General features: G+C 43.3%; 1 protein-coding gene across 3 annotated transcripts in view; it reads left to right on the forward strand.

Moving 5' to 3' along the window:
- LIMS1 (LIM zinc finger domain containing 1) overlaps positions 1-15,531 on the forward strand; it is a gene marked incomplete at both ends in the record, with an annotated part of 79,917 nt that overhangs the window by 32,732 nt on the left and 31,654 nt on the right. The window contains one exon of one of the 3 annotated variants that reach the window (XM_080363824.1): positions 1,139-1,159. The exons of 1 other annotated variant lie outside the window; for it this stretch is intronic. Coding sequence is in view for 1 of the 2 variants with exons in the window: in XM_080363822.1 (XP_080219948.1) it covers positions 10,177-10,283 (107 nt within the window). Of the gene's footprint in view, positions 1-1,138; positions 1,160-10,176; positions 10,284-15,531 lie in introns of those variants that run through there. One more of the 3 variants, XM_080363822.1, reaches the window with a different exon arrangement.

Below are 15,531 nucleotides of genomic sequence, written 5' to 3' on the forward strand. Positions count from 1 at the left end.
TCCTGCGTGTCCTCTGTGAATGTCAGGTTGTGGCCTCGTTTCTCTGTCCCCATCACTGGCAGTGAGCAAAGTTTTAAGCTCTGATTGATGCTGGTTGTGTAGCAAGTGGCAGACACACATTTGTCAGTCTTGAGGATATTGCTGCTTTAACCTGCAAAGGATTTGGATTGCTTCAGGAAAACTGAGTTTGAGCCTCTTGTCAACACAAGAGAGATGCAGCTCAACTCTTGCTTGGTCATGCAGGTTGATCACCCAGATGTGCTTTAGGAAGTGGTGGTTATTTTCTGTCCCCATTTAGTCCTTGCCCTGTGCTGAGGTTGTCAGAGATGGCGATGGTCTTCCAGGAGATGGAGAGTGAAACTGTATGCCTTCATCTCAGCAAAGAAGAAAACCAGAGGGTATTTCTCCTTTTTCAGCAGATGGGAAGGTGGGGAGAGAGGGTCTTTCCCCTTCCCTTGGCATTGACCAGGTGCTTGAAGTGGGATGGGGTGGCCCTGTGTGGCTGTTCACAGCTCACTGGTGACCCCAGGGGTTGCTCTTTCCAGGTAGGCACCTAGAACCCTGTTATACTCATTGAGATGTCTGGGGTTATGGTCACAGAGTTGTTGTCTGTTCCTTTTCTCTTTGTCCCCAGAATAACAGTGTAAAAAGCTACAAGTTAAGGTATAGCTCTGGAGGGACTGAAGTTGTCACAATCATCTTCAGTCCCTGGAATATTAAGAAATTTGTAAGATGACGACACCTGAATGATCCCAAGAAGTGGATCTACAGCTGTTGGCTCTTCCCTCTCTGGGTTTTTGTACTTTTATCACTTAAATAATAATGGTGGTTATAACTAAAGCTATATACCCTTTCCTGCAGGGAGAAGGATTTGCTTCCTTTTCTCCATGGTGGTTTTGGGATGGGGAATTAACATGACACAATTTGTGGACCCAAACTGTGAACTTTGATGAATTTGTCCTCCTCTTTACAGCCTGAAATTTTTACAGGGTGAAAGAAGGAAGTGGTTTGCTAAGTCACTTTTTTTTTTTTTTTTGTAATCAAAAGGACCAGTAATAACCACAGGGAAAACATACAAACAGTGAGTATTCAATGTAAAGCTATATTTGGGAAAGGCTGCTCATTGCGAACCCACTGCCAGCGAGGCTACACCCAGCGCGTAAGTGTCCACCCGTCGGTTTGGGCTGGGGGTCTGACTCTCACGTCTGCCTGGTGCACGTTGTGCTGCTTGCCAAGCTGACAGCCTGGCGATGAACTGCACGGTCGTTTAGCCCTTCAGGGAGAAATTGTTACAAGCAGGAGACATGTTTGACGAAGGTGATAAATGAAGTTAGGAGGAGGACGGATAATAGGTTTGATCCCTGGGTTTTATTACTACTAAAAGCAAGCAGCAGCGGTAATAGAGCTTTGGGCGAAGTCCTTCATCGTTCTTGAAATGTGTAGAGGTGTTCTGATATTTCCAATACTTTTTTAAGCTGTTGCTCATTTGGAGTGTTTTTAGGGACGCTGTTGTGTCCCCACCCCGAACAGAGGATTCATAGTGGGTTTGAAGATGCCCTGTTGCTGATGGGGGTTTTTCAGCAATGGGGTAACTGTCAGTGCAGATTTGGCTGAGGAAAAGGTCACTGCAATGGAGCAGCTGAACCTAAAAATGTCATTTCAGTGGAAGGAATTGCTTTGTCTCATCTGTTACAGAAACTGTATTGCTTCTTGTACAATTTGAGGGAGTCTTTATGTTCAGAAGTCAGTGAAGTGAAACTTTTAAGGTAGGGCAGCTGTGCTTTTTTTTTGCTTTAAGGCTTTTGCTCTAATTTAAGAAGCATGTTTTTCATATGCTTTCATATATTATGAAAATCCATATGGGATCATATTTTTTGTGCTGAATCCAAAAGTAATTTTTGCAACGTTAAGGAGAGTGGGGCGGTGTTTCTGTTTTACATTATTCTGAATTTTTAGGATGAACTAGTTCTGTTTCTTTTGCACTGTGCATTTCTTTTTCAGTATGGATTTTTCTGGGTGGATATGGATTACAAGTTTTAATCACTTTGAAACCAAAATGTATATGCTTAAAAATTAAGAATTTTTTTTGACTGGTTGAAAATTTCACCCTGCCTGTGTTTCTGAAGTCTTTACATATAATCAGCTTCATTTTTCGAGACATGAGCTACTTTCTATGTTCTACATTAGAGAGTACATTAGTTTTTATGTGAGAAACCATCATACTGTTAGTCTCTGACCTTTTAATAGTGACATGGTTGGTTAGTCACTAAACTGATAATCTCTAAGGAACCACGGCTTTCTACCTTTCCTGGGAATGCCAGTCAGAGTATAGGTGGCTGTGTTGTACGTTCACAGATGTACAGCCATGACCTTTGCTTCTTCTGGGCTGCTAAATTTGCCATCTCTCACCATTCAGCTTATCCTCCTTCTTACACCAGCAGCATTCAAAGGTTCTGCAACCCTCTTGGGAGCTCAGAGGTGGATTCTAAAACGTCAGCACTTGCAGCCGTAAAGTCGCATCACGTACTACTTGGCGGTCACATTTGGTTGTGTGCCATGAGGTGGTGCTGCCTTGAAGCATGTGCATGTTGTTGGGGTCACCGAGACCTCTTCCATCCTTTGCAAGGGAAGCAAGCCATCCTCTGTCCTTGGCAGTTTCATTTCAGTGTAAAGAACACTAAACCTTGGTGAGAGACTTTTCTTTCTCTACTTGTAATGAGCGCTAGTGATTTGAAAATAATTTGTGAGATGGAAATCAAAGGGGCCAGGAGAATAATTGCTGGGCAGTCAACAGAGGAAGCAGTTTATAGGCTGCTTTGGGCTTTTTTTTTGCCTTTATTTAACCTTGCTAAGTGGTGTTCTGGAGAAAAATGAAGACTTTGTAATACTCCCATTCCTTCAGTGAAAGGGCACACTCAGCCTGGGGCCTGTTTTGAGATCTCCCGCTAGGTCTCCAGCAAAACCAGGTCTCGGCGGTTGTCCATCTGGATCGGCTCCGTTGGCTCTTCTGTAGCCCTGGAAGGGCTTGCTGCTTTTCAGGGCACACACCCGGCCATCAGAGCAGGTAATTCCTGAAGGTATCTGGGGCAGCAGCTCTCTGGGCAGTTTCCTTCAGTTGCCAGCCATTTTCAGCTTCCACCTTGTTTTTGTTTGTTGGTTTGTTTTGTTTTGTGGATTTTTATTTTTCTTTTTCCTTCTCCTTGAAGGCTTCCTCAGCCTTTTGTAGCATCTATGGGAAACTTTTCATCACCCAGTAAGCCAGTTGTTACCAGGGGCTTTTACCCCTGTTTCCAAGGGAATTTTATCCTATTACAATAAAGTGACCATTCTGGATACATTTGTAGAAGTAGGGCTTGAAAATCTCTTTTGAGAAGAGGTTTTTAATTCAAAGACAATACAAATTATTCTGAAGGGACGGTCCCATATCTAGAAATGCAGATTGAGAATTGCTTGTTTACTTTACCTGTGTTTTTCCACATATTCTAGGCTATGAAGATTAATCTGAAATCTGAATTTGCTGGCTTTGAACCCTCCCTTTCTTCTCCTTCTCTCTTTTTTAAGTTGTTTATCCCATGGAGTTCAGGGTCCACATGAGTAATTGTACCGGTTTTAAAGTTTCAACTTCTTGCAGCTTGTTTATCACTCTTTTTTTTAAAGAGGCTTATTTACAAATGGCAGGACAAAACTGATTCATGCTACGTCACATGTTTTTTTTTCTTTGTGCACCTGCTCATGCATTGATCATCCACTGATTAATGGCATAAATTCCTAGCTATTATGCTAACCTGCATCTTCAGCTGCTGCTCTGTCATTCCTTTCTGCTCTCAGCTTGGCCCTGGCTTGAATTATGAAAGCATATGTGCGTTAATCCACACCAGCTTTTCCCAGTAGAGGGAGGTATTGTAAAGCTCAGCCAAGGTAGGATTCTACTTGCTGGAGAAAAATGTGCCTTATGCTTCCCCCCTTGCCCCGCCGCCCCAAATTTCAAGAATTCGTGGGGCACTGTGTGCAGAGAGCCTGGAAGAGGCAGCTGAATGAGATTGCTCCACATTTGAGTACACAGAAGATTTTCCCATGCTTGCTTTTATAGTTTTTCATTATTATTGGAATTGAATAGTTGGAATGAGAGCAGGGACCCCTGCCTTGCCTCACCAAAACTTCATGGGCCACCTGCAGTGGGGGTGGAGACGCCTTTAGTACTGCCAGTGCGAGGAGGGGACCCCATGCTCACTGCAGCAGCCCCTCTGCCCTCCCTGTTCCCCCTCAAATCCCAAAGAACTTCGGTATTTTGAGTATGTCGCTGCTCTGAAGGATGTTGACAACACCATCATGTAGCGTTTTTTTTACTTTACATTGTATGGCAGGGACGTGCATCCATAGAAGAGGTTTTAAAAAATGCAGCAACTAGTGTTAAGTTGCAGCAAGAAAAGCATGGACATAAATTCATAGTCTGCTTTGCAGTGTTCTGGTAGGTAGTTCAAGTGCCTCAGTACGTAGCCTAATCCGCAGATTAAATACGCATGCTTCAGGATTGATTGGTCGCTAAGTGGAAAAGGCAGGAAACATCAAAACAGATGTTGGAGTCACATTAGACAAGGAAGGAAACATGTAATTAGTTAATCATTAAACTCCTTGAATTTAGGCTCCTATGAAGCTTTGAATTTTTTTTTTTTTTCAAGGTTCATGTCCTTAGATTTGTGGCTTGATTCCTCTCCGTTCATTTCCTTTTATCACCGCTGGCCCTAGCAGGGACTCAAGGCACAGCACATTATTTCTTGACACCCAAACCCGTCAGTGAGGACTCTCCTGGGCAGCCTAATTCAGGGAGGTGTAAACCTTCATTTGCAGTCAGCACATCAGTTGGGTGCTTTGGGGGATTTTGCAAAACTGCTGGAAGGGTTATTGCCACCTTCCTTTGCTTGCTCCAGGGAGTCGTGTGCATTCCTGCTGACATACAAACCATTTCCTTTGCTTTAAAGAGTGTTTTTCTTCCAGATAATGCAAGAAATAGCAGAAAGCCAACACTCTTGGACACATTCCTCTGGAGGGACTCATCCCAGTGATAAACTGGGTGAGCAATATGGGATGGAGAAACATGCTCCCCCTCCTGCCCCCACCACAGCCACCTTTCAACTGTGTGTGTGCTATGAGCACTCCTATACTCTTCTTACAATGCTATTCCAGTTTTTCTTTTTTACCATTTATGCTGCTGTGAAACAAACTTTTTCTGTTGCTTTGAAAATCTTCAGCTAAATTTAATTGAAATTTGGTGGTTTGTTCAAAGTTTAAAAAAAAAAACAAAACTAAGCAAAACAAGAATGTGTCACTGGAGCGGAAAAAAGATCAATCACATCGATAAAGGCTTCTCTGTGTGGAATGAGAGAGCTAAAACTTTGTCTTTCCTGGTTTCTATAGTTAATGTGCATTATCTGTAAATACAGATTCATAAAGAAATGTACTGAATTTGAAGTACTTGGCATTTTTTGTTATTCCTAAATTCAATGACATGAGCTAGCAGTATAATCACAATAGCTACTTACTCACCCTCCTCCCTACTCCCTAAATAGGGGGGAGAATCAAAAGGGAAGGGAGAATCTTGGATTGAGATAAACACAGGTTAATAAAATAACAAAATACTAAGACACTACTAGTAAATATATGTCTAAAATAGAAATAGATTATAAATTAGAAGATACTCAATGCAATTCTTCATGAACTTGGTTCACACCGAGCAGCCAGTCCCAGGCAGCAGCACCTGGTACCGAACAGCTGATCTCAGAGAGAGAAAAGAGGAAAAAAGGGGGAAAGGCCCAGAGGCCCCTGCAAAATGGTGAAAGGCCGAACTAAAGAAAAGTCCTAAACAGAAGTCCCCTGAACTGTCTTGGCCTTGACAAAGAGAGCAAAGATGAGAGAAAGAGAGAGAGAGACCAGAAGATCCCGACTCTCCTTAAATATGAAGCATGATGCTAATGGGATGGAACATTCTTATTGATCAGCCTGGATGTCAGTCAAGCTCTGCCCCATCCATACCCATCTTCCTCGCTGCCTCACACCTGTGGGCAGAGCACTCAGAACGCCCTTGGCTCTCAGACCAGAGCAATTAAAAACGTTAACTCTGTCACAGGTTAGCTCTTGTTCTTGTTAGCTCTTGTTCTCAGACCAAGTCCAAATAATGACTCGCTGTGAAAAAGAAAGATTCCTAAGTGCACGAAGAAAATTAACTCATTTTCAGTCAAACCAGCACACATGGTTCCTTGCACCATGGGTTACTGTTCACATCCCTTTGAACACAGTGAAAAGTAACCAGACATAACCTGTCTTAAAAGGTTTTTAAGTTGCATAATTCTGATGAATACCTACAGTCACCAGAACAACAGTACTTTCACAGAAATTTAAGAGAGAACACTTCAGGCCTGGTATATCAAGACAAATGCTTTGTAGGACTGCAGTGAGAACTCAAGCTGGAGCCTTGTCCCACATAATAAAAAGTTATTTATTACTTGGGATGAATGAAGGACTGCATGGTTTCTGTCTAGGTTCTACCTTTTGCTGCTTAGACATAGGTGACTATTTTCCTCTAATAAAACACTGATAATACCATGCTTATCCATCAAATTGCAGTAGCAATGTTAGCTTTCTCTGGGGGTGAGAGGGAGGTCGGTTGCATGAGACACGCACTGAAGAATGAAGACTGAACCTTCAAAGTACAGGGCATAAAAGCAAGCTGCGTGTTACCAGTAAGAAAAGCTGTGGTAACTTGGCCAGTCCTCAAAAATTCTGACGGAATGTGAAAGGTCCAAGCGGCCTCATCCCACGCGAGAAGAATGTAATCTCTCAAAAAAGGAATTATAAACAGCAGATAGGGGCTGAAAGGTAAAAGGGGGTGTGGGGAGCAGGAGGCGCTCACTGGGGAAGTTCTTTTAACTGCAGAGTGATGTTCATCTGAGTTGCTTTCTGGAAACCTTTGAGCAAGTTAGTGGAGAAATACCATTTGTATTCTCCAACTTCTATCTAAAAAACACTCATACAATATGTATTTGATACTCAGAACTTAAGATTCGTCTGCTTGAATAATTTCAGATTTGAAACCTTGTCTCTTGTAAGGATTGGTGGAGGATCCCACAGGACAAAGAAGGAGTCTGGTTTGGATTTTGTCACGTAGCAAGCTTTTAGCTTGTCCCCAGGTCCTCCAAGAAAGTCTTTCCCAAATCAGCTTGGACCCCCATTGGAGTTTTCTGAAGAAACCTGTGAAATAATGCTGTGGAGCTGACTCCCAGGTCTATTTTAAAAAACTAACCATCTTGCCCTCCTTTGTACTGAAATGGATTTGATCTCAAAAAAAACAATGTGGTTTTGTGTCTGGACTTCTTGTATTCTTTAAATTCATGTGTTCTGTCTGGTGGTGTTGATTTTAAATTTTAGTAATATAAGTTCAGTGCAGCTCTGGTTTCCAAGTACGTTTTAGTAAAAGCCATTTTGTCCCATTGGCTGTCCAAGTACAGGGGCTGTTTGTGCAGATGAACATGAATTTTAATGTGATGTACTTCACACTAACACAATTTGCAGCAAAGTGGGTGAAGAGTTGTCCTTTAGTTTTTGATAGACTTGTTGCATTGTTAATAAAGAAGTATTCCATGTACATTGAAGAGACTGCTACTGTAGTGAATTAAAATTTCTGAACAAATTTGTGGGTAGTAGTTCTGTTTCATTAGTTTAGAAGGAGCTTTTTCACAGCAAAAAAATCTGCTGTGTCTTCACTTTTTGGATTCTCTAAAATTGATTGTTTGGGCAAAGAGAAATCATTGGTAGACTGATATTTAAAGCAGAGTAAAAACTGTTGGTAATGTATAGAAGTGGCTGTGCTATGAGCCTCTGTTATCTTCTGTCCTTAATTCCGTTTGTAACAGCATTAACTTTTCATTGAATCACTGATTGACTGACTGTGGGGAACTGGCATTTAATTATGTTTAAGCTTATCCTGCTGCATATTGAGAAACAATTTAAAATACTTTGAAACTGGAATGCAGCGTGTTTAGGCAAATATCGTGACTGTTCTCCCTTTTATTTTCTGAGGACAGGAGCTCAGTGGTATAGCTCTTGTTGACATTTCAGTGTGTGCAGCCTTCTAACATCGTATAAATCATATTGAATTTCTCAAACCATTATCTGTTTGGCACATTATGTGACTTCTTTTTCCAAATTAATTTATGTTATTTTTCCATTGTGTTATGTTTTATATTATATGTTGATGACATTCCAGACTGAAGCACATTGATAGTATTCTATAAAACTACTGTGCTTGTGTTCAGTCTGGTAATCCTAACAAAATTGGTGTCAAGTGGCATAGCCAGTTTTACATATGTTACGCTTTTCTCTGTTACAGATGTTCACTAATGCTCTTTTGTATATAATCCTCTACAAAACAAACACTTCAATAATCCATGAAATTTCCTCCAAACACAGTATTTTTTACTAGAGTTGTACATGACAGTTATGTCCTTCTTGCCCATCTACAGAAGACTAATCACTTCAGGGTGCAGCTTACTATAAATGGCTGTAACAATGACTTTGCAGAGTGAGTGCAATAAGAGCCATCCCCAAAGTGTCCACAACAAACCCTGTGCTCAGATTTCCCTGTGGGAGATCTTTATATCAGGCTTGTCTACACACAGCTCATAGTTTGTTTCCAGGCTCTGCTTCCCAGATGTTCAAGATGTCTTCTTAGCTGCTGCCTCCCCAATTCAACACAGAACAGTGCGAAAGGAGCTAACTTCCATACACTAGAAAGGGGCATAACCTGGAAATGTATGCTAATTTGCTAATTGGACTGCTGTAGCAGATTGAAAGGCACATGAGAAGCCTTTCAGCTCTCAGGTCCTACCTTTCCATTTTCTGAGTGTAAGAGGAAGAGCCCCATACAAATTCTCTACCAAACAGAAATAGATACTCTAAGTGCAAAAAAATCTCTCTTTGAAACCGGGCTGGGGGGGGCGGGAGGAACCACAAAACATCAACATAACAATAACTTCAATAATGAACTATGAAATTCATACGACATAGAACTTGTTTTCTATCCTAGTCAAAACCGTCCTTGCAAATTTTTAGATTTCTTATCTTTCACTAAATGCAAATTCATTTAAAAACACACACCCTCTGAAACTCTCAACATAGAAGTAAAAACTCTGAATTAGGTTTTTGTTTATATGTGCCATGGATAATGTTAAAGAAGTTGTAAAAATATTTCAGAAAGTGATGAGCTTTTCTGAAGCCTCCTTTTAAGTTGAAATGAAGAGTTTTATTACTAAAACATTACTAAGTGAGATGAGATGCAGAGCTTGCAAATCCCTGCTGGTCACCTTCCTGTTTTACAGGAAACCTTGAGCACTTTCATTCCGGTTTTACAATTACACAGGACACTCCATCACTGCAAAATGTGACAAATAGTTGTGGTGGTTATGTTTTGATGGCTGAGAGTGGGAAGAAAAATACATCGCGCTTTTCTTCTGATTCTCAAGATTTGTGGAAAGGAGCAATGTCTGAGCAGCACAGTGCTGTTGTGTTTCCAAAAGAGCATTTTATCTGAAGTTACTTTGCTACACTCTTTGCTGCATTAATCTCCCTGTCGGAGTTTCCTCAGAAGCTTGGGTAACTCTGAATTTTCCTAGCACTTGTGACTTTCTTTTCATCATAAATTATAGCGGGAAAGAGTTAACAGCAGATTGCAGCCCTGCAAAATTTGTAGCCGACTGCAGCAGGCGATGGGGAGAGCGCAGGGCAGAGTGGCTCCCGCCGTCGGGGCGGCCGGACTTGGAAGGAAAGCTGGAGGGAAGCCGGTGAGCGTGTCCTTTAGACATCCCTTAGGTGTGATCGAGTTATAAAGGAAATGTGGTGCCCTTCGGGAGGGTGTGTACCTATGAGAAAACAGGAAGCCGAGCAGCGGCCGCTTGCCTGCCCTGCCCGCCGAGGTGGGTCGCTCGGGCGGGTGCAGGTGTGCTGACACGCCGCCCAGCCTCTCCTCTCCAGGCATCTTGGCAGCCGCGCTGCTCCTCGGCGGCAACATCTGGAAGAGGCGAGAGCGGGGGGAGAGAAACCCAACCCAAAGCCAAAACAGCACCCCCCCACACCCAGCCGCCACACACACACCCCTCCTTAAACCAACGCTTCAGGTAGAGAAATATGACGGCCTTGCAGCTGAAAGAGTTGTCACATTCGGGTCTGTACAGGAGGAGAAGGGATCGCCCCGATAGCGTGGGACTGGCCGGGTCGCAGGATGAGAAGCTGAGGTGAGTGCGCATTTGACGGGTACTGCTGGGGTGCTGAGCCCTGCTCCGCAGCCTGCTTGCTTTGGTGGTGCTAGCAAACAAAATGCAGTCACGGCTTGGGAAACTCACTGCAAAGCACATGCATTGGGAAGCAGTCCTGAAGAACTACTGAAAAAAAAACCCGAAGGAGGGAGAACAGGAGCCGTACGGTCACATTGTGGGTTTTCGCGATTGTGTGACTCCCTTCCCTGACTCTGGGAAGGGCAAATGTTACCCAGTGGTTACTTCTGCATCCCTTCTGACAGCCAGCACATGCCAGTAAATAACTTTCTGCAGCCTGACAACTTTGCTGGGTATGGTTTGAAGTCAGGTTTGGGTCACCCAGACTCTGTGGGTTGCTCTGTTTCTCGGGGGTCTTGGCGCAGCCCCTTCCCTGGGCTGGTTTAGTGGTGGAGGGGCTCCTGGGCTCTGGCTTTCCTCACGGGGGGGTTCTTTGTTGCGGAAAGGGCTTTAGACAAAAGAATGCAGCAGGACCACTTAGCCTGACCTTACCCAGGAAGGGTGACCAAAAATTAGAAAGCCGTTTAATGTCTGGTGTTATCTTCCTGATGCTATGTGCCTTTTGAAGGAGCAACAACAGATTTTCAAAAAGCTGCTGTTTGGAGCAGGGATATTAAAGAATTGTTTGTAACCTGACTAAGAGCAGACACCAAAAATAAAGTAAAAATGCAGATGTTTCTCCCTAACTGGGCTTGGTGTGAAAGCAATCTTTTCCCACTTCAGGGTCCCCAGAAAAGAATCTCTGTGTAAATGCTAACAAAAGCCTCGGAGGAGAGGAAGTACTTCCTATCTCCTAATGCCTGTTCTCTGGTTGTATTTTTAGATTCTTTTTCAGTGTTGGTGGTGGTTGTGCATCAAATTGGAGTGCTGTGTGATTTAAAGGGTTTTTGTCAACTGCGCTTTTGTTATCTGAGTTAGCAATTTCAGAAGGATGGGTATCCAGATTTGGGGGATTTACCCTTTTGTTATAACTAAGCACCTTAATTAAAAATTACCGTGGCAAAATGTCTGGTTGTAACCTACTGAAATTACTTGCTATGAGATATCAGAAATATTGGGTCAGTTCTAGGAATGTGTTAATTTGCGGGACTGATATGCGTGGTTGGTGTCTATTTATGGTATTGATTTCCTAGATGGATTTCTAATAGCATTAGCAGCATGTACTCATATGGCTATAGATAAAAGAATAATTAGTAGAGTAAGAGATGTGCAGAGATTCTTGACTTTTTGTGTTTAATTTCTTTTATACAAAACTAGCCATGAGGAAGAAGAGATCTTTTAGGGAAGAGAAAGCTGCTTTTTAAATAATATACATAAAAATGAGTGCTAGCTCTCTACAGCTGTGTTGCTGTTTCACGTATTTATATGCACATCCAAGATGGGAATGAGATCCTTTATGGGCTGAGTAGGGAGAAGGGGTTGTCTGGATCAGTATAAGTGTAGGCATTTTGATGCTTTTCTGAGCCTCTTCCAGTTAAAGACAAGAAATATGAGAAACAGGGGTTGGTCTTGAGAAGTAAAATCCAAGTTGGAGGAAACGGCAAATCAGGAGACTTAGGAATGAGTTTAGGTCAGGGTATTTGAGATACAAGAAGGTGAACAGAGCAAGATGAGATGGTGCTCCTAGAGCAGGGAGACAACTCATACCTAAATAAAGAGCTTCTCTTATATTTGCTGATAGCTTAAGCTGGTTCTTATTCAAACTAAACCTTGCTCCTTCCTAACCCATTTTGTGATATTTCAGTGTGTTGCCAGGCAGCCTTATTTGTAATTTTTACTGCATTCTCTATGACAAAAGGCTATGGCATTGTAAATACAAAATAATGACATAAAACGAGGGCAAAGATCAGTCAGGAGCGAATTTAAAAAGTCCTTTAGTTTTCCAAAACTGGAAACTTCTAGCTTATTTCATGTGCTTGCCCTGGTGACGCTTAGGTGCCTGTCCTTAGCAAATACTTTCGGAGTATCTAGAGTGCCCAAGAAAGACAAGAGGTTTCTTTCATGTCAGCTAAATATAGTTTGCTATCCTCCATGGCTTTGCAATGCCCTCCTGTAGTTTCTCCAGTTCTTTGTTCTAGTGCCTTTGTATTTCTTTTTACATACATATTAATCCACGTGTTAAATAATATCAGCCCTTGAGGAACAGTTCACAGAAAGCTGCTTTCTTGGTTCAAGTACCGTATTTTTCTAATCCTGGGCCAAATTGTACCCTACATGCCAATGTCCTCAAGGTATCCTGTGAGAATTTCTGTATTTAAAGAAATAGAAATTAAAATCGCCCTTTGTTGAAGTCATATATGATACCTACCAGTTTTCGTTTTACAGCCTTTCGCATCTTACCCCACTATGGGATTTCTCTCTCCCACCCTTTTTGCGGCCTGTTGCTCCCTTAGTAGCGGTTTCCTGGTATCCAGGCTGGGCTGTTCCTTTGCTAAGGCACAAAACAGCAGTAAGTCACCCAGCAGACAGCCATTCACACCCTTTCACCTTGCTGCAGGGTGTCTTGGGTGGCCTCTGCACTGCTGCAGGCGCCACTGTAATTGTGGCTCCGGGGTCCGGCCATCACAGCAGGACCCGGACACTGCTCAGTAGGACGGGGCTTGTGCATCTGCAAACTGCAGTGGAGATCCAGCGAAGTGTTGGCAGCGTCAGCGCTGCAAAGCAGCTTGAAATTCCACCTTTGCTCTTTCCTTGGAAGGTCAGAGTCATTTGTACTTAAAACACACAAGATTACTAATAATTAGGGCACTGTCAAGCAATGTACTGGAACTCCTAAAGGTGTGCTGAGCATGTATTTATCATATAATGTATCACATACATTTTATTTTCCAGGAACCAAAATTTATTGAAACAATTCTCTTTACAGTATAAAGTAATTTCCTCTGTTGAGGTAGCTTCATGATAGGTCATGTGCCATGGGACTCTGAGCTCCATAACAGGAAGGTGAGCTTTAGCTTCTACATCTGTCTCCACTGGTGTCACTTCACCCAGAGGTTTGACTCACGTCATTGTCTTCCAGATCTGCTATTCAGTTTGTGATTAACTAGTCTCCACACACTTCCCTCAGTCTTTTGTAGGAAAGACCGTTGGAATATAGTCTGGCTCTTTCCATTAAGTTTCGTAGCTTGTCATATTTCCATTTGCAGTAGAAGCTCCTAAATAAATGTTTAAATATAACAAGAGTGTCTCCAAACACCTCTTGCTCTAGCAACTAGGTTCCAGGTTGTCTTGGGGGGAATCTCATCTCACGCAGCTGTGGGTATCTGCAGGGCCTGATTTGCAAGCAGCAGAGCTTACTTTAGTGCATGCTTTTGCTCATTTTGCCCATCCAGGCATTGTCCTCCTGCAGACAGAGTTCAACACCTTGCCATTCACACACTGCCCTGCTGTGGTATACACGCTGATTCTTGGGGCTAGCCCCAAATCTGCCCCAGCTGCTTCAGTGTTGCAGGTGGTATGGCGCAGAGACTGAGCAGCTGAAGCTGTCCCACTGGCAGTGGTGAGGACCTGAGAGGGCTGGGAAGGGCCACCGGAGCCCAACCAGTTGAGGAGAGTAAGGGTGTTTCAAGTGAAGCCACCCGCAGCTGTAAATAGCAAGCCCTAAGCTCAACTGAGATCAGGACTGGAGTGGCAGGGTAGGACTCACAGAATCACAGAATGTTAGGGACTGGAAGGGACCTCAAAAGATCATCTAGTCCAATCCCCCTGTTGGAGCAGGAACACCTAGATGAAGTTACACAGGAAGGCGTCCAGGCAGGTTTTGAATGCCTCCAGAGAAGGAGACTCCACAGCCTCCCTGGGCAGCCTGTTCCAGTGCTCTGGCACCCTCACTGAGAAGTTTCTTCTCAAATTTAAGTGGAACCTTTTGTGTTCCAGTTTGTACTCCTTACCCCTTGTCCTATCATTGGTTGTCACCGAGAAGAGCCTGGCTCCATCCTTGTGACACTCACCCTTTATATATTTGTAAACATTAATGAGGTCACCCCTCAGTCTCCTCTTCTCCAAGCTAAAGAGACCCAGCTCCCTCAGCCTTTCCTCATAAGGGAGATGCTCCACTCCATTATTTATCTTTGTTGCCCTATGCTGGACCCTCTCCAGCAGTTCCCTGTCCTTCTTGAACTGAGGGGCCCCGAACTGGACACAATATTCCAGATGTGGTCTCACCAGGGCAGAGTAGAGGGGAAGGAGAACCTGTCTTGACCTACATCTTGACTCATCCCCCTCTTTTAGAAACCCAACCTAGGATGAGTGAGTTTCACTCCATGGAAGCCTCTCTCATCCCCTGCACCCCTCCTCCTCCTGTGTAAGCTGTGCACAGCTGGTTCCACTTGCTGCGGTGAGGTGAGAGGAGTCCCAGCCCTTGTCCTGACAGCACAGCACATTGGTGGGGATGGGAAATTCAGCTTCTCTTTCCACCTCTCTGACTTCATTTATCACTTAACAAACCCCATAACCTCTCTGGGAGCCTTTTAATCTGCTGCTGTGGATGTTACTGGTGCTTTACTGGCCTGCCCACCCCACGTAAAAGGTGGTCTGGATAGCTTGTCCTTTTATTGTACTTGCACAGTACAAAACTGTGCTTGGTTTAGACCTCCACTAGGGTAAGGATGCTGAATGCAGTCCTCTCTTCCGCTGCTTAAGCTGGGCTTACCAATGCATAGACTACCCAGGATGCTCCCCAGTTGCAGGGCTCAACGTGCAGGGGGCTGCCCGGCACCTTCGTCTCACCCCATCTGCAGCACATGCAGCAGCCATTGAACTAAATGCAACCTGAGAAATCTGCTTTTCAGAACAGAGGGGAAGACTTGTTCTTTACCATCTATATTGATTTGGTGGGGAAAAAAAAAATGACATCTCTCATAAATCTTGTCTTGCCTTGTCTTTAGAAATGGCATGTAAAAAATTCTGAACTGTATGCTGAGCTCTTCTTTGTTGCTCTTCTCAGCAAACAGGATGCAAAGGAAATTGTACGCATACATTTATGATTAATCATTAGGAGTCACTTAACAGTAGCAGTATGCTTGCTATTTTCGCTCTTTCTCCTTCGCATCCCATGGCCTTTGTAAAAATAGAATGATTCATCTAAAAAAATTGATACTATTAATTTCCGAAGATCAGCACAAGGTACTGGGCAAAGCAGGGGCAATTCTCTTTTTTTTGACAATTACAGTTAAAGTGAATTGATCACTGTTATCCATAGCTCTCTTTT

The sequence above is a fragment of the Nesoenas mayeri genome (assembly GCF_963082525.1).
Source record: "Nesoenas mayeri genome assembly, chromosome: 1".
NCBI classification, from domain to species: domain Eukaryota; kingdom Metazoa; phylum Chordata; class Aves; order Columbiformes; family Columbidae; genus Nesoenas; species Nesoenas mayeri.